The sequence below is a fragment of the Podarcis tiliguerta genome, assembly GCF_965153285.1.
Source record: "Podarcis tiliguerta genome assembly, chromosome: 4".
Lineage (NCBI taxonomy): Eukaryota > Metazoa > Chordata > Lepidosauria > Squamata > Lacertidae > Podarcis > Podarcis tiliguerta.
In genome coordinates this window covers 56455412-56482176 of record NC_139537.1, presented here as the reverse complement: position 1 = coordinate 56482176, position 26765 = coordinate 56455412, and the positions used below count along the sequence as shown (strand labels likewise).

The window sequence follows — 26765 nt, the reverse complement described above, 5'->3', positions numbered from 1 at the left end:
TGCCATAGGAAATACCTGGGCATTCTGCAATTTCTTCCTTTCTCATTACTGCTGCTCGACATTCTCCATAGCTAATCTTCTACAATGCTCCTACAATTGCGTAGGTTAAAAAAGGTAAAGGGCAAAGGACTGGATGGTTAAGTCCAGTCAAAGGTGACTATGGGGTGCAGAGCTCATCTCACTTTAGGCCAAGGGAGCCAGCGTTTCTCCACAGACAGCTTTCCGGGTCATATGGCCAGCATGACTAAACCGCTTCTGGCGCAACGGGATACCGTGATGGAAGCCAGAGCGCACAGAAACGCCATTTACCTTCCCGCTGCAGTGGTAAATCTAAAAAATGTAGTATAAACACCGACAACTGGGAAACACTGGCTTGCGAGCGCTCCAATTGGAGAACAGCCTTTACCAAAGGTGTCATGGGCTTTGAAGACACTCAAACACAGGACGCAAGGGAGAAACGTGCCAAGAGGAAGGCATGCTTGGCAAATCCACACCGTAAACAACTCCTGCCCAGAAAACAAAGTCCCCACTGTGGAAGGACGTGTGGATCCAGAATTGGCCTCCACAGTCACTTACGGACTCATTGTTAAGACCGAGTTTATGGAAGACAATCTTACTCGGCTACGAGTGATTGCCAAAGAAGAACCACCTATTTATCTACTTGCACTGGTGTGCTTTCAAATTCCTAGGTTGGCAGGAGCTGGGACAGAGCAACAGGAGCTCACCCTGTAGAGCGGATTCGAACCGCTGTTTCTGCAATTGCGTACTAAGTTGTAGAAAAATAATACTCTAGGTCAAATAGCCAATGTGGTGCCCTCCCAATGGTGTGAACTCACACATAGTTCCCTACCATTGACCAGCCGGGCTGGGGGTTCTGGGGGTTGTAGTTCACATTTATTCCTGCACCGCAGGGTGTTGGGACTAAATGACCCTTGGGGTTCCTTCCAGCTCTACAATTCAGGGGTGCCAACTTGAATAAAATCTTGGGGGAGGCCTAAGTAAGCCCCACCTCACATAATCACATGACACAGTGCATGCTCACCATTTGAATGACAATGCCATCAGGTTTGGGAGGCTGTCCCCCTCAAATATTTTGTGGGTGGCAAAGCCCTCCAAAGCCCCTAGGGGCTGGCTCCTATGCTACAATTCTATGATCTGGAGAGCAACACAATGGCTACCTCTGCTCTAACACTGCAGCAACCAAGCCGTACATTAATCTGAAATAAATACAGCAAAGTCACTGGGACTAGTCTACAGCCAATTGCGTGGTTTTCTTAACTTAAGCCCTGCTTCAATGGAAATACCCAATAATCCAGGTAAAGTTTCCCGTTAGCTTAAGTTTAGCCTGAATTAGTACATTGTAAAACAGAGAAGCACATGTTTACATCCTAGATAACCTGTACCATTTAGGAAGGCAACCCTGCAAGCAACTAGTTGGGGAAGGGCTGCCGCTCAGGGGCTCCTGCTGCCAAAAACTCCCCCCTTGGTCTCTAAGGACTCCCAGAGCAATGCAAAGAGCTGAACGGAAGACAGAGGTGCACAGACACAGTTTTGAGGCTGCTTGGGAAACATCCAGGAGAGGAGGAGGCTTAGAGAGGTGTGGAAGTTGAGGACCTTCAGTCCTGGCAACTGGTCTGTAGGGGCAAGGCCTGTTGGGAAGTGCTGCTGAGGCTACTAGGCTGAGTGTATGTTCATTTCCTTGAACAGTTAAAAAACTTCACTGACAACAGAGATCTGCTTCCTTTATTGCTAACCTGCATCTGACTCCAGCCCTGGCAGCGTGGCCCTGGGGGCAGCACTTCCTGTCTCCGCTGCTGCCTTTTGACAACGAAGGCTAAAAGGTACCTCTCCTTCTGTCACTGCACTGTGACCACCAGCAGTTTTGAAATTGCAACACTGCCCAGTTCTGCTCTATTCAAAATGGTGACAAGGTGTTTTTAGAAGACAAACCTGTACCATAAGGAGCAGCTAGGGGGATATGGGAAATTTCTGGTGCAGCTTTACTCCTATGAAGGCATGGGTGGCGGCTGGGGTTGGATAGGGCCCCTAGTTCACTTGAGGGTCATGCACAAAACCAAGTTACATCAATATAGTTTTCAACAGTTTTATTGCCTTTAAGGGTTTTTTTTGTAAAATATAAATACAAAGGCAGAAGAATTTACTTACAAAGTTAAAACACGGATCTCAAACATAAACACACAATTCAGAAAAGATTTAGCTTCTGTACAGTTTTAACCTCAACATATGTTAGTTTTCAATATTTTACAAGATACAGAAAAAATAGTTCAAAGTCTTCTTTTAAATAAAGAGCATCAAATGTTTAAACATACATATATATATATAAACAATCCAGTTTGCCTTGTGAAAACTAAATTTCACATCTTTTAAATTAAGATATAAAAGTTCACACAACTAGCTGATGCGCATGGATATGTTTTAAATTTATATTACAGTCTATTGAATTATATTCAATAGGGTTTACCTGGCCAAAGCAGGCAACTTTGTAAACAAAAATGAAAATTTTATGAAGTGCCTTACCCAATACAGTCTCCCAAGACAACCATATGACTTTGATCACACTGCCTGTCACAGGCATCTCCTGTGAAACCAAAGCTTTGTGTGAAGCAAAACCACTTCCTTTATTTAAAAAAAAAGTCCCAAGTAAAAACAAATTTATACCAAAGTTTGTGTGCATTTGAAGGAATATTATATAACAATTTGTAAAAACTGAATGACATCTCTAAAAAAAAAGAAAAAGAAATCTTCCAAAAGTCCACCCATCTGGAATTTATTTATATATTTATAATATGTATATAAAGGAAAGGTATCTTATTTAACAGTGTCCTTTATTTACAGAACTGGTGGCATTAACACATATACATAAAGACATAACTTTACAGAGAACTGTACATTAAAGCGGCCTGGAAGTTCACCAATGATCCATATCCTCATCTGGATGCAACCACTCGAGTGAAGCTCCCAGCAAAGTCCGTAGCTCACTTGTATATTCCACCAAGTCCAGCATTTCCTTGCCTTCCGGGTTGAAAGCTTCTAGATCCTTTTGGCAAGAGAACAGCTGACTCAAAGATACCTGTTTGAAAAATTCCGCCTCCATGATGCTGACAACTTCCACGCTTGGGAAACTGCTACGAAATATCCGGGGCGACATTTTCAGCCTCTTTGCTGCATCAGAAAGCAGCAACCAATTCCGTGGTCTATAGAACAAAGTAAAGAAAGAAGTTCAAATTACCAGTAAGATGGCACAAAGGCTTCAGCCATTTCAATTATGTCAGTAATAACTGCGTAACTGGCCACATTCCCTTTTTTTGTGATATTGACGAGAAAGAGCTCTACGTCAGGCAGCCAATGCTGTATACTTTACTTGGACCTTGCAAAAATGTGAAAAGAACTCTTAAGTAGCCAGTTGACAGGAATGGGGACATTTAATAACAGTTCGAAATACAGGAGTGGATTTTGTTCTGCATGTAGCTCTAAATCAGCACACAATCCATGCAGATACAGACACACAAAATCATCACAAACAATTTCAATGGGTGGATTGTACCCTCCCAGAAGCTGAATATAAATAAAAAATGCAAGCCAATGCCCATTTCCGCCAAAACCAATGACAAAAGAATCACAAAGCTCATTTAGAGAAGCTACATGAAAATTACAAGACTTCACAACTACCTCAAATATTTATACCATCTCCATTTCCTTACCCTTGAGAAAGAGACACTTGGATGTTATAGCATGGCAACAGAGGTACATCTGAAAATTCAAACTCAAAGATGTCACTGAGACCATCTTCATCCTCATCACTTGAGCCAGGTGGATTAGATAGGATGTCAAAACCTGTTTCCCCCTTTGGCTCTATTTAAAAGAAAAAGAGAAAAAGAAATGAGAACCAGCGTGAAACATACAGTAAAATGTGCATCTTGCGTGGCTTTCCACCTGCACCTCCTATACACCCACCCACACAAAAAACCCCATGCATAATACAAAAAAGGAATGTTTGCTCACCGCACACAGAGCTGCCATAGAAGTCCCAGGACAAGCCAGGGTCATCGACACTTCGACCTTGCAGGTCAGTCAAGTACTCTAGGGGCAGCAACAATAACAACAAATTTAGTCAAAACAAAATGTCGGCAAGTTTTGCAGACAATCTTGTCATAAAGCGTCACAATATTCATACTCTAAGAAGTTTTGCTTTTGCAAAGCTCTCGAATACAATGCAATCTGTTTTATTGATCAGACCACTACAGATGCCCAAATGAGACATTATCTCTCATCTTACTTCCTTTCTAAAACCCTTCTCCTGTTTCCACCTACTTATCTCTTCTGTCCTTTTCCATTCCTGTCCTCGGCATTCTCATTTGGCACATTCCTATAACAGCCTCTGAACACAGAGGCTACAATGACCTTAGATTAATCTTGCTATAGATTACATGTGCTCTATATGAACTCACCCAGCCTCAAAGACACTTTTCCAGACATCCCTACATTATTCTGAGGTTAGAGGAGTAGCTACCAGAGAGGGGACCTTTTCAGTGGCTGTGCCCAAACTTTGCAAGTCCCTCCCCAGCACATGTGCTTAACATCTTCCTTATTATCTTTTAGGTACCAGGCAATATCAAGTCATGTTCCTTAGGCTTTTGAACAGCATCTGATCTGACCTTTCAGAGTATCAAGTCCTTCTGCTTGTACCTTGTTTTATTGCTCCAGGCCTGCTTTTCTTTGATTTTATACTGCTTGTTATTTATTTATTTATCATTGCTGGTTTTGATTAGGTTTTATTATTTTGTTTTGTTTTAATTCTTAACTGCCTCAAAAGTAACCCTTGGAACCCTAAAAGTAACCCTTTAAATAGGCAGGATTTTATTTTATTTTTTAAAAAAGGAAAGGAAACAAAGCCTATTACAGTGAGCTGGGCTGCTCTGTAGAAAACGGTTCAAATACTCCCAGCTGCATGAAGCTTTGCTAGGCAGGAAGGAAAAGAAGCATATGGACCATAGTAAATCTCTGCCTTCTTGCTGTAAACTCCCCTGAATTTTGCATTTCATCCCACCAGAGCCCCAAAGGATTGTAATTTTACCCTCACCACTTTTGCCAGATGGGTGGGAAAGACCCTTTGACCTGCTAGCAAGACCAAGTTGTTGATACTGCATCTTTTAATGCAGCTAACAGCACAATCCTGGGTCTGGCTCTCTCATAAATGTATTGATGGTTGCAGCCTAAATCCAATGGCATATTATTATATAACATAGTGGTTATGTTTTCATAACAGTGCTTCTGAAGTCCTAAAAGACCTGTATTTCTGTTCTAAACTAGCCAATTAATGGACTAAATTTTACAGCCTGAGTTTGTATTGCTGTTCCCTAAGATGAGTCATCGACTTTGGTAGAAAATTATTTATTTACCTGTTGCATTTATTAGTTGCGTTTTTCACCAAAAAAATGACCCAAAGGGACTCACATCGCAAAGCAAACATTAAAACAAAGTAGAAATAAAAACCTAAAGAGCACACCATGTATGTGGCAGATGAACTCAATCCACTAAGATGAGCAAAAAAGAGAGATATACTTAATACCCTCCATATTAAGAGGCAAAAAGCTTGAGTGAATAGAAATGTTTTTGCCTAGCATCTAAAAATGGATACTGACAGCATCAGGCAGGCCTCCCTTATGACAGCATTCCACAAGCAGGGAGCCACCAATGAAAAGGCCCATTCCCGTGCTGCTACCCTCCACACCTCCCTCAGAGGTTTGCCTCAAATGTCAAACACAGGCCCAGGTAAGTTCCTCTACAGAGAAGCAGCAATTTGGGTACCGGGATCTTGAGTAAAAACAAGCACTTTGAACTGAACCCAGAAACTAATTGGTATCCACTGCAGTCATACCAGAATTGCTTTTATAGGCTTCAACTGTCTTGCCCTGGTCAGTAGTCTGACCGATGACTTCCATAAACAAAGAAACAAAGTAATAGTGTTGCACACCTGTTAGAAACGTTTCCATTAGTTCGCTGTGTGTCATTTTCACAATCGTTCGACCAGAGTACGTTGCAAGCGTTGGATCAGCACCATACGAAAGTAGTAATCGGACAATTTCCAGGTGATCATTTTCCACAGCATCATGAACAGGCCTGGGGGCAGGAAGGGGGAAAGGAGACCTTCATTTAAATTCACATACTGTACCAAGACACGTTTTGTTTCCATCTGAAGCAAAAACACCATTATCTTTATCATAAGGTATGGTGGGTGACCATCTACTAATTGCTTGTCTCAACATTTTAAAATGAAATGTTAACTTCAGGAAGTAAACAAAGCTTACATGGCAAATGAATACACATACTATATTAAATGGCATGCTCCCTTAAAGATAGGCACCAGAGATGAATCCCTACTGTGATCACTTTGACCAAGTAACTTCAATCTCATCTTTTAAACAAACTCCAATTTTTAACAACCACCGAATTCTATTCAGCTTCCATGTTTGGTACCTTGAGGTCACTTAATAAAATTGTTGTACAGGGCTATGCAAGGTGGTCTGGGTGTGGGTGTATGTGTGTACAGGGTGCATTTGTGTATGTGTGTATGTATATGGCCATGATCATCAGTGTTAGACTTGGATATGAAGCTGGCTGTGATGATACAAATGCAAGGGGAAACACTTTCAACACTCAAAAAAACTTTTCTTAGTTTTCCCCATATGTCTGATAACAAAATAGGACTGGAAGGCTCTACTGCCAGCCTCCTTCCTGCACATAAAAACCTGGAGCTAGCTTAGGAGAGCAACATTCCTGAATTCATAGAAACATAAGAGTTGGAAGGGACTACAAGTGTCATCTAGTCAAACCCCTTGCAATGCAGGAATCTTTTGCCTAACATGGGCCTAACTTATGACCCTGAAACTAAGAGTCTCATGCTCTACCAGCTGAGCTATTTCAGAACATAATGTGCCAACTCTAAATGCACAATAATTCCTAAGATTTTCACACACACACTTTTATTTAGGGCTGAGGTCTTAAGCTTCAAATGCACAGAAAGTAGGAAGTTATGAGCTATATACAGATTTGCTATAAGCAGAGCAGCACAGGTTTTGAAAGCCACCAACTAGGGAGACAATAAAATTCCTGCTCTTGCTGTTTGCCTAGGATAGTAAAAACGGGATTGTGAAGAACTTGGCAGGCAGCATGCAGAGCTGGGGGGCTGCATTTGTTTGGGAATGGCAAATTGTTCAGGGCTGCTGTGCACTGAATATACAACTGTCTTCCACACATTTGCTGTATAGGAGGCAAACGCAGCAGCACAGGGAGCTAAGCAGACAACCTTAATGGCCTGGCAAAGCATCTACACCAGTGCAATGAAGCAGCAACACACGTATTTTGCACAAATTCCCCCCAGAAGTGCATATGGGCATCATGCCATTCAGAGACAGAGAGATGCCTGCAACCTTTAGATTGGTGACCAGCAAAACAAGGCCGACGAAAGCAAAAACTGGATGCCCCTATGAACTGGGGAAACGCTTTAGAAATCCCAGTCCTTGCCACTTCTAGAAAGGGCAAAATTTATCCAGCAAATCTGTGCAACTCTGATCTAGCGAGTGCTTTCTCCCAGTTTTAAACGAGAGAGCAGGTTTTTTTCTGGTACAGAAAACAGGAGTACCTCAAGACCACAAGGCATGCACACCTGCTCAGGCTTAAGAGAGGGGGAGATACTGAAAGACCCCGCTGTGCTCATGGTAATTCCTCTGGGGGAAGACTTGGCCTGAGTTCCCATTATGGCTGCGGCACACAGAGTCGGTTCTACTGCAGTCGCTCCCCGGCTCCCTGCCTATAGAGATCACATCACTCTCAACAGCAGCTGCCTTTCCTAGGCTGTAGCTTCATTCATCCTCCCACCAGCCTCACGACCTGCAAGAACTGCTTCCTATCTCAGCTGTTGCAGGCAGCCAGCACAGGAAGCAGCTGCTCTTCAGGCCTCATAACCCAATCTCTCTTAACACACACACACCAACCAGTGGCTAACCAAGTTGTCTGGGTTTCCTGACCCCATTGACAGGCTCCATCTTAGTGTATGAGAGCCAGAGGACAGGAAAGAGGCTACGTAAAACTGAATGGGGAGCAAACTTAGAAGTAATGGAAAGCGACAACAGGAGCAAGGAGGCAAGGGAGAGATTATACTAGCAAACATTTTATATATCCAGCAAGTAATAATAAAGCCACCCTAAAGTAAATATAAGACTAGTTAATATTGGACCACATAGCTAGGTAAACTCATTTTAAGTTTCTTAGTGGTTGAGATTACATGCACAACACCATCTTTTGGTTCATTTAATCTACAGCAGCTACCAAGCACCAAAGAAGCACAGTGGTATTTTGGGGCATCAAACAGGACAGGGCAGCTTCAGTATCAGGTTGCAGAGAAGTTAAATATCCATACAGAAACAGAAATTGAGCAATGGTTGTGCGAGTGGGATGCAGTTCACCATAGTTTAAGCTGTGGGGAAGCTGAACCTTTTGATCTAGAATCCAAATATATATAGTGGGAGAGGGAAGTCACGGAGTGCTAAGGGAAAGGCACTCTGCATATGCTCAGATGCCATACCTTTAATTACAACTTCCCATGCCCCTGGCATCCAAAACAAGTTTATCAAGCTAGGCCCTTCCCATGAAGCTCTACACACACCACTAGCTAAATTGCCCTGGTCCATTTACCGGACAAGATATTTCACATGACATAAGTGACCTCTTGATTTGGTTGGCGGTTTTTAATATCTCAGTGCAAGGCTTCCCCTGAAGAACATTAGGTTAGGTGTAACCTAGTGGCAATGTCCCACCCCGCTCCTCTCATAAAAATTAGCTGTTACAGGATGTCAGCTCATGAGCCAGCAGACCTACAGTAAGAAAAAAACACGAAGGTGTTTTGCCATGTTCCTCTCTTAAAGGAAAATGGGCTAAATCTATCTGCCATCATGATTGCTGTGCAGAGATAGTAACATGGAAGGTCAGGGCAACAGGATAAGATAAGATAAGATAAGATAAGATAAGATAAGATAAGATAAGATAAGATAAGAATATAATATAATATAATTATGAGAGGCATAATAAATGGAAGAGTATTGCCTAGAAAAAATATATACCAATATATAAAACAAGTCATACATAGTTGTAAGTAAATAGAGTATGTATACTTTCCTGTGAAAAAGTCTAGTTCCTTGGGGTGGCGTGGGGTGAATTGAAGACACTTTTATGATGCCCAACTTTTAAGGTGAGACCTGCCCCCCACAAGCTGCTTGAAAACTGCCCATTTAAAAAATCACATTCATCTTCCTAACCCTTAACACACACAGCTGCCAATCACAATGTGAAAATGGCAAGATGGAGGCTGAAGAGGGAAGCAGTCCCTGACTCTTAAGATTTTTTCCAAAACGTGCTGCTGGGTTTTTGCTTTGGGTAGATTTTGTTTTATATGGCACTGTGTTGTTGTTTTGTATTGTATAAATACTAGTTTTTCCCAGGTTCGTTGTTTGTTATATATATACATGCTGTCATTTGTTATTTTGTAAACTGCTTAGAAACTGATTTACTATTAAGCAGTATGCAAATATATGAATTGATAACAATAGGTTATTTCACTGATGAAATGGGAAAGGAGAGAAGGAGAAGCCGGTGGGTCAAATGCAGCCAAAGCAGCTCCCCTCCAGATGTGTTTGGCAGCTGCAAGAGGGAGGGACAAGGCGGCAGGGGAGCTCAGTGCGGATGCAGATGTTCCTGATGCTGCAGCCCACACCACACACACATACACACACGCCTTGCCGCTCCTCTTCTCAGTAACTGGCAGTGAAGTGCAGGGTTTGGAAGCAACACAGCCCTGTCCTGCCAGCCACAAATGTGTTTTGGACTACAACTTCTGGCTGGGGCTAATGAGTTTTAATTCAAAACATCTGGAGGGCACCAGGTTGGGGGAAATGAAAGGCATAAGTGGCCTGGCATGATGAGTCGTGGCTTTTCAGCATCTGTAGCCACATCAATGTGAATCTGAGTGAGATGGTAGCTCATTCAAGCACATGCATTTGTTACTGTGAAGGGAATTAGGAATTTCATAAAAACAAATGCATCTCAGCAGCAAATTTTAAAACCGCACGGAAGGGGAGTGGGATTGTGAAAGTAGGGAATGAGAAGCTGGGGTCCTTCCACTTCCCACTCTGATAAGTGCACGAAAGGTTCAAGATTACAGATAAATAGAAAGACATCCGATGAGAACTCTCAAAACTCTCAAGGACACTTACAGAGGACAGATCAAGTTGCACGTCAGATGGAACAGGGCAGAAAACCCTACTGGATTTTCTCCCAGCTCCTATATGTGGATGATTTGGGGATGCAATCCTACACACGCTGTTCAACACACCAACCATTTTGGGGCTTATCCAGACAACAAGCCACGTCTCACTAGGAACATGGGAGGGTGTTTCTGCTTCAGCATATCCTTGGGGCAGTGACAAATTGTTGCGAGGAGCCTGAATTTATTTCCTGTTTCTTTAAAATTCAGAACAGTCAAGGACCCGATAGATTCTGATTGTATTTTATATACATAATCTCTGTTGAACGAGTGAATCTGATTGCATTTTATATATATAATCTCTGTTGAATGAGTGAATTTGTACTATCTAAAAACAATCGAAGTGCAACAAAAGCCATACTTGGAAGACCTGTCTCTAAAGAAAGAAGACAGCCTTGATCTGCTCCTTCACAGACATTCCCCCTTGAAATGATACTAGCTTTTTAGTAGGGTGGGGCCTCTTTGGCAAATCTTGAGAGAGAGAGAGGAGTGTTTGATGGGCCTGCTGGGCCCAAGACAAAGAGGACTTAATAGGTCAAGATAAACTGACTACTAGCAGCTGTTTGAAGGCTAATACCGATGCCTTTCTGTGCTACACTGCTACACACTTAAGTCACAAATATGAGGAGAGGTGCCAGCCTGGAGACCATAACATGCTTGCTAGGCTCATTCTCAGGAGACGGCAGCTCCCAGAATACTATAGTTCCAGGAGAGTAGCTGTTGTGGGGATGGCATGTGAATCATGGAAGACAAACTCTCACCACTGAAAACAGCGCATGGACACAGGATTTCTATACCACAGCTGGTGAACGTACAAAACCTTGCAATGTGGTTTGCACCAAGTGGTCCCATTGCATGGATTCTACAGCAGGCTTCCTCAAACTCGGCCCTCCAGATGTTTTGACACTACAATTCCCAGCATCCCTGACCACTGGTCCTGCTAGCTAGGGATCATGGGAGTTGTAGGCCAAAAACATATGGAGGGCCGAGTTTGAGGAAGCCTGTTCTACAGAGTTGTGCTGAGATCTCAAAGTACCCTCTCCCCCTGTTTTAAATTCTGTGGTTGCTGGGATCCCCAATTCAAACATGCCCACTGATAATTTGCATTTCCTTTCCTTGTCAACATCAAATTACAGAGTTTGCACAACCTCGTTCTATGCAATGCTAGCACTGCTGATGCCATATTCACTTTGCCATAGGATGGTTCATACATTGGTTTTCCATAGCAAAGCATTGATTTACGGTAAAAAAAAAAAAAACAGTAATGCAGAATACCATTGCATTGCTGCTTGGGGGCTCTGAATCTGCGCCTGCTACCTTGATAAGAGCACCGTTAAACCCAGACATACACGTGCACTTCCTTCCTGCTGTCGCCTGTGTCACTTTCGTGATGGAGTGGGGAGCCATGGAAGTCACGTTCAAATACATGGGAGAGGAAAATGTAGAGGCAGAACATTGCGGATTTGATTCTCCGGTCCAGCAGGAAAGGGAGACAAATGCATCTGCTGAGCTCCACTTCACAGCACATCATGCGGCAGCAAAGGATGGAAATGGAAGGCCCATGCAAGGAGGGTGGTGGGTGTGTACTTAATCCAGTGGTTGCTGCTCCTACATCGTGGGAGGGCAGGTAGAGGGCACCCTAGCACTAAGCAATGAGAGATTCTGGTGCTTGGTAGGTGAAAGGGTATGTCAACCTTCAGCCATGTAAGAAATGCTCAGGAAGCTGGTGTTAAGAAACAGTGCTAATGTAGAAGCATAAGAACCCGCTGCCTTACCCAAAGTCAGGCCATTGGGCCTATCTAGTTCTGTATGGTCTATGTGATGACCAGCAGAAGCTCTCTGGGGTCTGAGACAGGAGGACATTCCCCGTCCTACCCGGGGGGTTGAACCTGAGACTTTCTGCATGCAAAACAGGTGCTGTCTACCGCTGAATTATGGTCCTGGAGCTTTGCACATTATAGAAAAGAAGCGGCTGCCGAATCTCCAGTTTTCAAGGAGATACAAGCACCTTCTTTTTATGGTGCTAAGGAGGTCTGAGTGGCTTGACCCGCTCAATAAAAAACCCCACACAGGGGGGGGGGCTGCCCAGCCTCAGAGATTTAGTTAGATGGGGAGAAGGGACAATGCCACCCACCTGCTTGGGCAGGCCTTTGACCCACCCTAGGCCAGAGAGGACAATGGATGGATGGCCAGGGGGTGGGCCTAAGACCAAAGGAAAGAGGCTGACCCCCTTGTCCAAGCCTCTTTCACTGTTCTTCCTTCCAGGAAGCATGTTCCTATAGACCTGATAAGGTGATAATGACAGAGTGCTCAAGAGTAATAGGCCACCTTAACCAAGATTAAATCTTTGGTGTGTTTCTTGAAATCTTTTGACTATTGCAAGTTGATAGGCAAAGACCAATAACTTAAGAGCTCTTGGCTCACAGACATGCTAATTTAATGTCCTTGGGCTATCAGGTTTGGTGGTAAATGATAAAACATTAACATGGAAGAACTCTAAAAGGCACCCTTCATCTTGTATCTTAGTACAGTAATTTAAAAGCAACAATTATTTAAAAGCAACAATTATCAACATTATGCACAGAAATGTTTAGTGAATCAAAAAGAAAAAGAGGAAGGACTTAATAATTAGAAAAAGACATCGCCATTTGAGGGCAGGGGTAGAAGGATAAAAAGTTGAAGAAAGTGATTTGCCTGCATATCACTAAGAATGAGTAAAATTAAGCAATGTTGTACACTAAATTATAAGGTGTGTGTACAAATTACTTGCACTTTTGACCAGTTTGATATTTTAAAAGATATTTAGAAGTATAAGTAAGATATAAACAGGACTAAAAAGTAGTATCTTACAACTGTTCAGTAAAACTGCAAGAGATCCTATTCCTATAACAATTATAGCCACAAACAGTTTCCTAATGGAAAAAGAGTTAGGCACATAACAAAGAGAATTAACACAGAAAATTAAAGCGTACAAGGTAGGGTGAGGGGAGGAATATATCAGAAATTCTTAGCAGAATGCTATTGTCCAGTATAGTTTCTCGAATACCAGAACAAGAATTGTGAGTGACTAGCCACCTGGACCTCCCACAAAACCAGGCTATATTGTTTCCAGTAGGATTTAAATGTGGATAGATATGCAGCCTAAATTTGCAAAAGGAGGACACAGCATTTTTTGAGGAACCCAATTTTATGCAGTAGAATGCAATTAGCAAGTTCCGGAAGTTTGAGAGACTCCAGGCCTCAACTGTTGGAGAAAAGCGACATTTCTTTTAAACATAATTTCAAAGCCATTGGTGACATCAACCCAGCTGTGTATTAATGCGGGACAAAAGCAGTGGCCATTTACTCTTAGTAACTGAAGTGTTGCTAACCTAGTTCCATCCTGAGCGCTGCAGTTCACATCGGCTCCATATTCTAGGAGATGTCGCACAATGCTCAGCCAGCCTCTGGCACAGGCCTCATGCAGGGCACAATAACCAGCATTGTCACGATGATTTACATCACAGACTTTGTTTTCCAAACAATACAGAACCACTTCCTGGAAAAGAGAAGCAAGAGAAAACAGACCATGTTGTTTGTTGCTGTGGAGACATGCATACCTTTACTTTAACATGCTGGGAATACCCTTCTCATTGGGCTATTAAGGAGTAACAAAAGGAAGAAGGGAAGAAACCATACAGCTCTTCTCCCCGCTGAAGAAGTCGAAACTTAGAAAAACAAAACAAGCCACTAGCCCCCAAAGGAAGATTCAGAGAACCAAAACAGCTCCGCATCTCAAGCCATTTATTTATAAGCAAGTCTCAGGAGCAGAATGAATATGCAAATAACATACTTAAGATTGTGATGTAGGGTGTCCACATACTACAAGTAACTTTCCAAACTAACAGAAGGGTGCCTTGGCGATGCCAACATTTTACAGCTGCTATTGTAACCCTGAATATTTCCCCTATGGAAGAATGGAACGTTGTTAGCCGCTGAAAGTATAATGATAAACCTTTCTCTTCTTTTAGATTCTGAAGAAAACAGGTCAGCTTCTACTTTTGTTCGACTAAACCTCTTTGCAGCATCCTGTATATTAACTACTGAAATCTTAATTCCTTCCAAATAATGTTAGAGCTGATCTATACTTTAACTTATCTGTGCCTCAACTGCTCCCTGGGGTCACTAGTTTCACCCCAGAGCCACAATGTGTACAAACACCATGAAGACATGGAGCAGCCATCATGTTGTGAGTTTCCCTGCCTCTGCTCCATGCCAATGGCAGCCACTAGCATGAACAAAGAAACACAACATCATGATGCTGGACTACACAGGGTATGGTCTGTGCACATTGCAGTGCCAGATGGAAATTTGCCATGAGGTAAGGTAAGGAGTAAAGGTAAAGGGACCCCTGACCATTAGGTCCAGTCGTGGATGACTCTGGGGTTGCGGCGCTCATCTCTCTTTATTGGCTGAGGGAGCCGGCGTACAGCTTCCGGGTCATGTGGCCAGCATGACTAAGCTGCTTCTGGTGAACCAGAGCAGTGTACGGAAACACCATTTACCTTCCCGTCAGAGCGGTACCTATTTATCTACTTGCCCTTTGATGAGCTTTCAAACTGCTAGGTGGGCAGGAGCAGGGACCGAGCAACGGGAGTTCACCCTGTCGCGAGGATTCAAACCACCTACCTTCTGATCGGCAAGCCCTAGGCTCTGTGGTTTAGACCACAGCGCCACCAAGGTAAGGTAAGGACTAGTCTAAATACTGTGGCCTTTGTATACATTTTTATCACTGATTTGAGATGCCTTTATGGAAACAAGAACGACCAAGATAATTGATTGGGAGTGTGTGTCTCACATACACACTCCTTACATTTTCATAGGAATGTAGAGTTGGGAGGGATCCCAAGGGTCATCTAGCCCAACCCCAGGATTTATATCTTTCCTTTCTTGCACCATGGAACCCAAGGTAGTGCTTTGGCAATAGTGATAACACAATCAAGCTCACAGGCAAATTTCCCAAGCTCTTGACAGTCATGGAAACATTTCATTAGTTCTTTTATTAAATAAAACGTGTATACCGCATGACTGTAAGGGGGGGTGGGGACCAAAGCGGTTTTGCAAAAATGAGACTGTGATCCTTCAGTCACCTGGAACAAAGGCCTGGGGTAGCAGATCCTGTTCTATTGGCCCTCAGTAGGTGACAAAGTGCTGTGAAAGGAACCCGATACAAATGCTGTCAATTTAGCAGGACCCTTCACAAGTTCAGTTAACCATTTTGTTCTCAAGTAAAGGCAGAGAGAAGAAAAGAGAATAAAGAGCATTGTGGCGCCTATTTTATTACGGCATAAGCTTCCACGGACTAGAGTCCACTTTGTGAAATGCAGGAAGCCCATTTCCCCAGCGCCGCAGACTTATCCTTGCAGTTCCAAATCTGCCGGAAAGCCCACAGTAATCTGCACTCTTCACATACCCGACCTGAGGAGTTGGTAGCTAGGATACAGCATGAAGCTGTTCGTGTAGCAGGCCTTTGCTAACCAGGTTAAAGTGGATCGCAGGAATCTAATGAACTGGCTGTCCAAGCTAAAGAAAGAAGTCCAGTCATATGACTTTTAGGATTACTAAGTGCTTCAGCCACATACTATGAACAAGGTCTGTCTTGTCAAAATGGGGAAGACTTAAAAGGCTCTCCCAGATAGTGTTCCCTGCCCACCCCACCCCACCCCAATGCCAGCCATGATGGAATCTGTCAGTCTGGTACCCAGGCTTTTCTCTGCTGGTCCAAACAGCAGGCTGGGATTAACAGCACCGACATGAGCAATATAATTCAATTAAAATATAAAAATCTGGGGAAAGTTGTTTCATACATTTCCTTCCATTTCTGGCTTGCAGAAACAGTACCAAATCATCTGTGAGTGGGCAGTTTGTTAGTACAAACAACTGCCACTTGTTTAATTTTAAACTGAACTAAAAAAAGGGTGCTTTTAAACATATGAAACTGCCTTGTAATGAATCAGGCCATTGGTCCAGCTAGCTTGCATCATCTACTCTGGCTGGCAGAGACTCTGCAACAGAGCTAAGCTCGACAACTAGCTCTTTCTCAGCCTTGCAACCCCAAATCCATTGCCTGGAAATCCCAGGGACTGACAGTGTTGTGGGATCAATGGAGCTCATCCATGCAAGCAATTCACAGAGGCCACACAATGTCATTGGCATCTAATTGTTCAGCCCTTATTTTTCTCCATTTAAGCTGGATTTATCCCTTCTGCAGAAAATTCATTAAGGTTGCAAATGAACCATTTGCATGTCTAAATGATCCATTTGAGATTGCAAGACCTTATCTAGATGCACCCTGGGCCTCTTTCTGTGCCCAATCTATGCATTGTGCCACACTGAGCTGTGGACCATCCAGAGTTTTGGCTTTCAAACAAAAAACATTAGCACAGAAAACTCGGGACTAATTCCGAGTTTTAAATCAACAGGCAATAAGCATTTGCCTATATTTAAGTGACACGTACGTCAGAAATTGTCAGGGCTAGTTGTCATTCCCCCAACCCCACCCCATAAACCCCCAGCACATGCCTTTGCTTAACTCCCATTCATTCAATCTGCACGAAGATCCCTGAAGGAGGGCACCCATTCTGCATACACTCAGCCTCTTGCCACAGAACTAGAGAAGTTCCCAGTGGATTTCATCCAGTGTCATTAACCATGAGATGTAACAATGTAGAGTTTTATGGTTAATTAATTAAATGCCTCATTAACTCTTTAAACATGATTTATTCAATTCATAGAAATCTCAGCCTTCTCTGTCGAATTCCACAACATGTGGCTGATAGCACATGACTAGTTTGGATCTGAAATTGGGAATCCTGGAAAAAACACATTGCAGAAGCTTGTGTAGAACAATTAAGATTGATGAATATAAATATGGGTGTAGCCAGGATTTATTTTAGAGGGGCAGGCTTTATGTTTGTGGGGGCGGGCAGAACAGAATTTTCTGTGATGCAATTGGCCAGCTAGTTAAGTATTTCTATTTATTTACCTGGTTTATTTACTCCCTTGGCTATGCCCATTAATTCCCCAATTCCCCATTGTGATGCCCTCAGGCACCATGATGCCCACTTGGTGACCACCATTGCACCCGACTCTCCTAATTTTTTCTATTAAAAAAAAAAGCCTTTTTCATTACCATTGGTGATGCTAAACTGACTGGAAAGCCACCCTACCCTGGCTCTTTTACCTCCCTTTCCACTAGGAAAGCCTCTGGGTCCCAAATGGTGGCACTTTGCCAGAATTTTTTTTTTGTTTCTTGGTGTGTGTTTCACCTGATTTCTGTGTTTGTATGTTGGGGTTATCTGCTTTTTGGAGGGGACTCTGTGTGTTTGTGGTACGGACTCATTGTTAAAACCGTGTTAATGGAAGACAATATTACTCAGCTATGAGTGATCACCAAAGAGAGAGAGAGAGAGAAAGAGAAAGAGAGAGAACTGATTTTTCTTTTGCTTGGATGCAGATTGCCTTGCCTGGTTTTGCCGTTGGATTGTGAGCATTTTGCTTGGGAGAGGGAGATCTCAGCTTTTTGTGTTTTATTTGTTTTAGGAAGTATGTGGGTTATTTGTCGGGTTTTGGTGCATCACCAGCTTTTCTTCTGCAACACGTGTATTTTGTCATCACGTGGCAGTTTCTAACATTTTCCAAATGTGCCCCTGAGCCCAAAAGGGTTGGAAACCCCAATATAGAGAATTTAAAACTGCATTCACCATGACACCTACTGGCCAGTTCTAGCCCATATGCCATTTTCATGCAACCGTGCGTTGTTATTTATAAGATGCATAGTTATTTATAAAGTCATCTCAGTTTCCACCAACCAAAGCACAGAATTATTTTCAATGCTTCCGTGACAGCTAGAAAGTGATGCATTCTAGCCTAGTACAAATGTGAATCCTATTTAATGTGTGTGTCTGCGTGTGAGAGGGGTGTGTGCATGTCTCATTTGCTGCTTTAGTACGTGTGGCAGGCTGCCTCTCTAGATCCATGTTCCATGAGTACGGATCCACAGAGCATTCTGTGCATCATCCTCCGTCCAAGCCAGCAAAGGAAATCACTGAAAGAATAATGTGCCTAAAGTCTCTTTACAACGCAACAGCCAGCCCTGTCATAGTGATTTACATCACAGACCTTGTTTTCCAAACAATGCAGAACCACTTCCTGGAGAAAGGCAGGAAGGGTGGAGAAAAGAAACTGTTTGTTGCTATGGAGATATCTTTAACACCAGAGGTTATCACTTAAAGAAAACAGGAGGGAGGGGCACAATTCATCTGGGAAGTGTTTCAATTGGGGAGGGGGAAGAGAAGAGGAATGTTCCAGGGGGAGTCCTTCTATAAAGCAGTCAGATAAGAAGGGCATTTGGAAACGCAACGCGTATGAGCAAATATCCCTCGCAGCCAAAGTATCATGGCAGACAACAGACTTTCCTAGGCTGAGGCCTGCAACACATTCTACCAGCAAAACCCCATTCCTCTGGGGAAACCATGAAGAAAACCTCGGATTTCCTGTCTACAACCCTATCCACAATGCACACACCCGCCCCCTCACCACCGCTCCCAAATTCACTGACTTTTCTAGCATGTTCCTGTACAATAACAGAGGGGAAATGTTGAGAGCACACACTTGGGTGAGAAATTTTATTTTTAAAAAAAACAACAAAAAAAAACTAGAAAGGTCATACAAAAACCACCACAAAAAAAACAAGTTATTTTAACATCCCTCAAGATAATATATTCCCTGTCAATTTATATTTAAGAGATGAAGAAAACAAGTTTGTCAACAAACAAATCTCAAAACTTTGTTGTATTGTGGGTCTGAGACACTTTTCTGGCTGTCTTATGGACTACAGCATTTCAGCTGATTATGCCTGTCACATGAGAGAGGTCATTTGAAAGGTTGACAGCTGCACACCAGTGCAGGGCCAATCTAGTCCTGACAACAGTTGTGCGTGTTGTAAACACGTAAACTGTCCAAATCACAGAGAGAGAAAAGAGTGTGCATGCCTGACTTTAAACAATGTACAGGTGTTGAGTACAGACTTTCCCTCACCTATGGCTTATCTGCCATTAACTTCTGCCTACACATCTGCAAGGTGATGGGTGGGAGGCGGGGGAGAGAGTGTTAATTTATTACTCCAAAGAAATAAATAAAACATAGCTAGCATCAAACTAGATCTGTTGACTGAGTAGTGGCAAAGAGACCTGGGTAGATATGGCCTCTGGGAAAACTGGGCTCCAGGTCTATTTCTCTGTTGTTTTTCAATTTATACATCCGACTTTCTTCTAGGCAACATCTTTCCACTCAATGCTGAAACCTGCAATTCTTTCCCTACTCCTTTCACACACCTCCAGCCCTTAATGAATGGCACTGCTGCTATAATCAATTTCACAACCCTCCCTGCCAGCTGCATCTCTCTCTAAAAAAATAAACCGCACACACCAGGATAGCACTGGACAACATTTGAGGGTTGACGTGCACTACACAAAATCCCTCCAAAATAAGTGCAACAACACTTTATTCCCCAATCACAGCTACACACAAATGCTGAATAAACGCATTGTTTTCTATAGGGCAGCAACCCCTTCTCCACCAAAATAAAAGGTGGAAAAGTGAAAAGCAAGCGAAGGTGTTTCTTCTCTAGAGTTTCCACAATCGGGCTGCACATTTTGCTTCACAGCTTGGGTTCTAAAAGTGCCATAAACTTTCTTTTTCTTTTTTTCCTTAATGAAAGTTGGTGATCTGGGCATTACGGTGCATCTCTTGCCCGCCCCAGCCCCACAGCCAAGCTCTGAAACACAACCAAGCAAAAAGCTTCTGGAGAGAAGGTCCACGAAGAGGTAAGCAATAGGCACATAGTGGAGTCGGCACCCAACCTACTACACTCACATTGCTATTAAAATCCTCCTCCTACAGAGTGTTTCAATACACAAAACTGAGCTGAAACAATCACATCTCATTTGGCCCTGAGCAGACATGATGAAGGGAAAGGAGACATGTAACTGATATCTCCGAGTCAAGACACAGAGAGTACCACCTAGGAATGCCTCTCCCTTTCCCCCTCAAACTGTGCATTCAGTACAGCTGTTTCAGGAGGAGTTTTAATCTGGTATTTGCCGCTGTTTACTCTGGAAAGGGCCTTCAGCACTGTCCTTATTTGTTTTCCTTGAAGCCTCGTGGAATACAGTTGGAATTAATTAAGCTATGGGACACCTCGTCAAAGTCAGAGGCAAGATTCCCAGTGGCATGTGGTAGCTATAAAAGCAGAACGTTTCCAAGGGCGTCTCATGTAAAATGTTGTTACATATATAAATAAGGTGGTGCTGAACTCTTGTTGTTCGTTCTCAATGTCCATCCTCAGAAGCCCAATGTGGCTGAAGAACAGAGGTTCAGAACTGTCTCCACTACTAACAGCTATAGATCCTACAGAGACAAGTGGGTCCTGCAACAAAATGCTGCAGCATGGGAGTGCTCCTAGTCAGCCAACCATTCCTTTTCTATTCTGTTCCTACACACCCCATCGACACTCAGCAGACACAACTAACATACATAAAAACAGCTCCAGATCCACCACACCCTGCTAAAATTAAGATCCCAAGGCCTAGGTGAATAAGAATGGCTCTGCCTGGTACCTAGAAACAGGCACGGGTGTGCCTCCCTGGAGAGAGCACTCCACTTACAGGGGAGAGGGGCCACCATGGAAAAGGCTCCTTCTCCTGTTGCCACCCTCCACACCTCCCACAGGAGGTCACACAGAGTAGGGTCTGGGTTGCTTCATGTGGGGAGAAGAGGCCCTTGAGGAATTGGGGTGCTGAGCCACATAGGTCAAAGCCACATAGGTCAAAATCAGCACACGCCACCCTCTGAAAACAACCATCCAAGTCAGATTGGTAGTGGTGCTACCTAACCCCAGCTCAGACAGTCATTCCAGAAGCATAGAATGACCAATGGTGTCAAAAGCCCTTGAGAAATAAATTAGCGGCAACAGGAATACACTCTTCTGTCTCTCTCCTAACAGGGTCGCCCAAAGCAAGCCTACATCCCAACTGAAATGGAACTAAAAGATTGGTTTCACCCAGGATACCCAAGATCTGTCCTGCAACCCCACAAGAACCTTGCCCAAGAAGGAAACATTAGTGACTGACCAATTTCTATTTAGATTTTCTGAATCCACAGAGTGTTTCTTAAGGAGTGGTCTTAACACTATCTCCTTTTGACAGGTGGGGGGCCCACCCCCTCTTGCAAGGAGGCTTTAATCACCTCTCTGATGTGGTCAACCCTGCTGTTTTAAAAAACCATGAGCATCAAGGGAGAAGAGCAGAAGTAGTTGCCCAAAGCAAGTCAAGCACCTTGTCCATGTCCATAAGTCTTGCTAACTGAAACTCATCCAACACAACAAGACTAGAAAGTGCTCCATGATGCATTGGAGAATGAAATTGTCTGTTGTGACTTTAATCACTGGACTTTTCCCATATACAAGATGCCACATTGCCCTACCACACAAGAAGTTAAATATATCACCACTACCCGTATTTCAGTTGCCACATTGCTATCTAGCCCCTCAACAAAGGCTTCAACATACTGAACTGATTCTCTTCTCTTTTTCATCAAGGAAAAGGGGTACAGCAAATTGACTACTTCTTGATTAAGGATCAGAACAGGTAAAGTTCTGATTGACTTGTGCTTGACTAAGCTCTATAACCACCACTGGAAGCAAGTCATTCCCATCATCCCTGCAGTTTATGGGAGCTGGAGTCCAGCAACATATGGAGGGCACCGGTTCCCCAGTCCACACCCCTGCTTTTGAAGATCTCACATTTTATTGCTACAGGTAGAAGTAAACAAAACCTTTCCATAGAACAAAATCAACAGAAGGATTCGTCAGGACCCATCCCCCGCCCTCTTTCTCTCTCTATATATAGCATTTTAAGGATGGCAGCATTCTTACAAGCAATGTCTAAAAATGTAGAAAGGAAAATAAACCCAAAGACACAGGCACCTATAGAGCTGCTTTGCTAATAAGTCTGATCTCCAAACTATTTGTACATATGACTATTTTCACCTGAAGTCTGTAAGTCCCAGTGATTTACCAGCTCTAAATGCCAGTTTGTTTTTCAAATATGGGAATGCATCACAAAATATATATTCATAACATTAAAATGCGAAGTTCAAAAGCAGCCCTGAAATGAAGCGTGTCCACACTCTGACGCTGCCAAAGCTGTGCCGGTAATTAACCTTCCTGAAATGTAGCATATATGTTAACTTTGGCTGTGTATCGGGGTATCTCTCCCCATCCCCCACTACTTACTCACGATCCCCATCCTGCAAAGCACATCAAGAACTGATTTCTTATTGAAAATGACTGGCGCCTATTCAGGCTCAAGGTTATTAACTTACAGGGGTTTATATTGTTTCTTTCCTAGCCCTGCTCACAAAATATACTAATTGCACGCTTGAATAAAGAAACAGAACAGAGAGCCTGGAGATATTTCGACATGTTGAGAAGGAACACAAAGAGAGACTCCAACCACGTGCACAGTTAGAATTATGTGTGACACCAAGCATCTTCCACATTGTAATTCAGAGTAGTGAACTTCAGAAACAATGCTTGCCTCGTATCCCAGTCGGGCTGCCCTTTGCAGAAGAGTTTCTCCAGCATTCTTATTGACAATAAGCCTTCGGGCTTCTGGCGGCATGGGACGACTTGGGGGAGTCTCCTGAGGGGCACTTGCAATCTGCAGCTGTGAGGGCTGAAGAGACAGGCAATAATGAGGGACTCTGCTGCTGCAGGCGATTGTACAATGCCTGCTCATGTGATTTGACTGGCGAAGAGTCACAGTCTGAAGGAGCCTCTGGTCGCTTCCAGATTCTCCTCATTAACTATGACCTGTCAAAATCATTACTGGATTCCACACCCCACCCATCCATCCTTAATAATTCATTGAAAATCCATTTTCCTTTCTCTCTCTTTTTAAAAGTGTAGTAGTGTCGGCTTCTAGATTTATACCATCTAAAAGTTTTAAGATCAAAATCCTGAAAGAATCTGAGGAGCCCTCACAGATTTGTCCTGGAGTAAAGTGGATTGAGCACTGCAGAACAATACAATGTGTTTTAAAGTAAACAGAAAGGGCTTGGAAGGGCCACTACATAAGACAACAAGCTAAGCGTTTAAAGTGGCTGATATTAGCCAAACCTGAAATATTAGTGGGACAACTGGGTTAGAATAAAGATACCTTCTCCTCAGCACTTTCGAGATCAGTGACATCATCTCCTGTCAGGGATGACCTCCTTCTCCTCTCCTGCAGTGCCAAATGTTTTGTTTTACACTGACGTTTCCCTGGTGGCTTCTCACAGTCGCCATGTTTCTGCAGCAGGGATGCAGCTTGAAAATCTTCTTCCTCGTCTGTGCACAGCACATCTGTCTTCCAGTTTTCTTTAATTTTCTGCTGCTTGGCAGCCAACCTTGAAACTGGAGTACAGCTTGGCTGGGCTTGCCTTTTGCTGTTTATATTGGTAGATGAAAGGGTCTTCATGTGCGGAGATGCTGGGAATGGAGGGATACCTAAATGGGGAGGAAAGGCATCGTACATTGCATAGTGTGTTGAAAGGAAAGAGAACACACACACACACACCTAACACATGACACATTATTTTAAAACTTTTACATTTGCATTAAGCAATTCCACATTTGGACTATAAGCGATAAAAACTAATTGTAATGGGCGGGTACATCTGCTAAACAAAGTTTGCTGTTCCGAGATCTAAGCACAGTAAACAACCAAACAGTCTAACACTGCACCATCTAAGCATAGTAGCAAAGTAGATATGAATCAGGCCTCCTTCTCAGTGTACTTGTTTATATGGATGCAGATGAGAGAAGAGGCTTCCTTACCTGTAATGACATGCTAGCAAAGTGGGAATATACTGCTCTTTCAGGTATAGAACTGCTGAAACCTTTCCACCTCAGGAAACCCATTTTTGCTTTTTGTAGAGCAGAGTGGAGTGTAAAATTCAAAGGACACAGCAACGGCTTCCATAATCAGAAACGCTGGTTGAGTGCCCAATTTCCCATTTCTGCCTTTGAAAAAGTCTCCCTTTGTGCACCAAAAATGAGGAAAGCATTGGGTCTGTTTCTTGCAGCATTCTGAAAAAGGGATTCATAGATCCAAACAGCAATTTCTCAGTGTTGTATGGCTCTTAACCATTAAGCAGCTGTCTCTCCTGTTTGCTGCATTGCAAGGACCTAACTTTCAAGAGTTGCCTTTTGCAAGGATGTCGTGTACAGAAACAGGATATATTGACCCTAAGTGACCTTTTCAGCATCTCTAAAATACCAACAATGCATTTCTCATAGCTTCAATGTTCATTCCACTTTTGTAACATTCTACTGACCATGCCTGAAGAGAGAAAAGGATTCCCTAAGACATGAAGGAAATGTAAAGAAAGCAAAGAGGTTCATGATGAGTTTGTTTACATGACAATTTTCAGGTAAGAGGAATCAGAACTAAACTTCTTCAGAACCCAAAAGGGACCAACAGAACAACTAAAATGAATAAAAATGAATGACTAGCTGTGGTTTTAAAGTAAGAACAGTACAGTGGTACCCCAGGATGCGAACGGGATCCGTTCCGGAGCCCCGTTCGCATCCTGAATGGAACACAAAAGACGTGACGGCGCGTCTGCGCATGTTACGTTTTGCCGCTAACGTGCATGCGCGTGATGTCATTTTGAGCATCTGTGCATGCGCGAGCGGCAAAACCCGGAAGTAACACGAAGTGCATTCAACTCAAGGCATGACTGTATCTGAATTCACAGTGCATCAGATCAAGGTTTCTTAAATTCTGTTTCTGTAAGATCAAGCAATGTCTGAATGGAATAGAAACCAAGGGCTTGACTCATGAGTCTGATCTGTCTATCTAATGAAGGATTCTCTCTCTTGTCTTAAAAAAACTTTTTAAAAAACGTATAAGAAAGTGGTGAATCCTCTAGCTGTTGTAGACTTAGGCCTAGTTTTCACAAGGGTGAAACTTGTGGCTGGACTTTTCAGGCAGGAAGTAGGGGCTTGCACTTCCATGCTCCTCTGTTCCAAAAATAAATAAATATCCCCATACCTGGAAAACTAGCATGTTGCAAAGAAGGCTCATTTTCCATATGATTGCTTTCCGGGCGCAGGGAGTCTTTTTGTATGGGAGAACATTCAACGATTCAGATCTCTGCTCTCAATAACAGAATTTTCTCCCATATAAAAACAAAAAACCAAAACTCTGCCTATCACGGTCTGAAATGGTAGAGGCAAGCTATGTGTTACATTAAATGCATGATTTGATTTAATATGTTTCAGGTTTTGTTTTTATTTTAAGACACAGCAGCTGCGATCTGGAGTACAGCACATGGGAAGGGCATTGACCCTTTCCCCCTGCACCACGGTCCTGATTAAAATCCCTCCCTTCTCCAGCTGCTATTTGCTCTTACAGGGAACCTGCTGTTGGTACCTATAGCAGCTCTGAGGAGTGATGTTAGTCAGAACAACAGTGCAAGGAGAAAGGGTTAAACAAGAATTTAACATAACATATAATTTGACCCTCAGAAGCTCTTTCCCAAAGACCTGCTCCCAGTTGGAGATGAAATCTTATATTCCAATGTTATAGTGGGTTTCTATAGACTTTTATTGTGTATGACAGCTACGTTGCTTGTCGTTATATTTAAATTGTCATTTTATTTCCTGTGAACTGGTTTCCAGTACAATCTATGTGTAGAAGATGCATTATATACAAAAGTGACGACGACTAATTAGGAAAGAGAAGAAAGAAGTGGTAAAGCAGGCTAGGTAGAAGAACTCAGCTAGTCTGCATTTAACCACAAAGCAGAAAAGATTTGGGGAAAGACACCTGTGCACCTTTCCTGGCATAAAGAGAATGGAACACAAGGAGGCCTCTTCCGTCCCTCCAGCTTTCCAGAGGAGGGAAAAATTAACTCAGAAGTTCAAACCTAATGGAGCAGTGAATTCCCACACGTGGTTAAAAGACGCAGTACTCTTCATACTATCTTCCTTAATCTACACTCATTCATACGTGTCAAAAATTGTTATGAAATCAAAATCATTCCTGACTGGTAAAGATGAGGGGGGGGGGACTGTTATGAAGTCAAAAACTGTTAAGAATATCAAAAAGCAAAAATGACCAAAAAGAACCTACAGACAAAAATATTTTAGGTTTTTGGTATTCTCTTCCCCGCCCCCCCAATTTGTAGCGGGGAGGGAATCACACGACACAGACAGCACACACATCTAGGATGTGGCATTAAAACACAATTAGCACCACACACTACAGATTTGGCAAAACAAGCATAAGTGGTTTAATAGTGGCACTTTAAGTCCTTTATATGATCATAGTAAAATTTT

The 26765-nt window shown here is 42.9% G+C and overlaps 1 protein-coding gene across 26 annotated transcripts in view; it reads right to left on the bottom strand.

Annotated features, from left to right (window-relative positions):
• Positions 1-2090: 2090 nt before the first annotated feature.
• BCOR (BCL6 corepressor) overlaps positions 2091-26765 on the bottom strand; it is an 86005-nt gene continuing 61330 nt past the window's right edge. For all 26 annotated transcript variants that reach the window (XM_083439118.1, XM_083439104.1, XM_083439112.1 and 23 more), the window contains 7 exons: positions 23599-23927; positions 22978-23115; positions 13711-13877; positions 5996-6141; positions 4024-4101; positions 3723-3873; positions 2091-3215 (listed from right to left, as the gene is read on the bottom strand). In XM_083439118.1, the coding sequence (XP_083295244.1) occupies positions 2930-3215; positions 3723-3873; positions 4024-4101; positions 5996-6141; positions 13711-13877; positions 22978-23115; positions 23599-23927 (1295 nt within the window). In that variant the 3' untranslated portion in view covers positions 2091-2929. The remainder of the gene's footprint in view (positions 3216-3722; positions 3874-4023; positions 4102-5995; positions 6142-13710; positions 13878-22977; positions 23116-23598; positions 23928-26765) is intronic.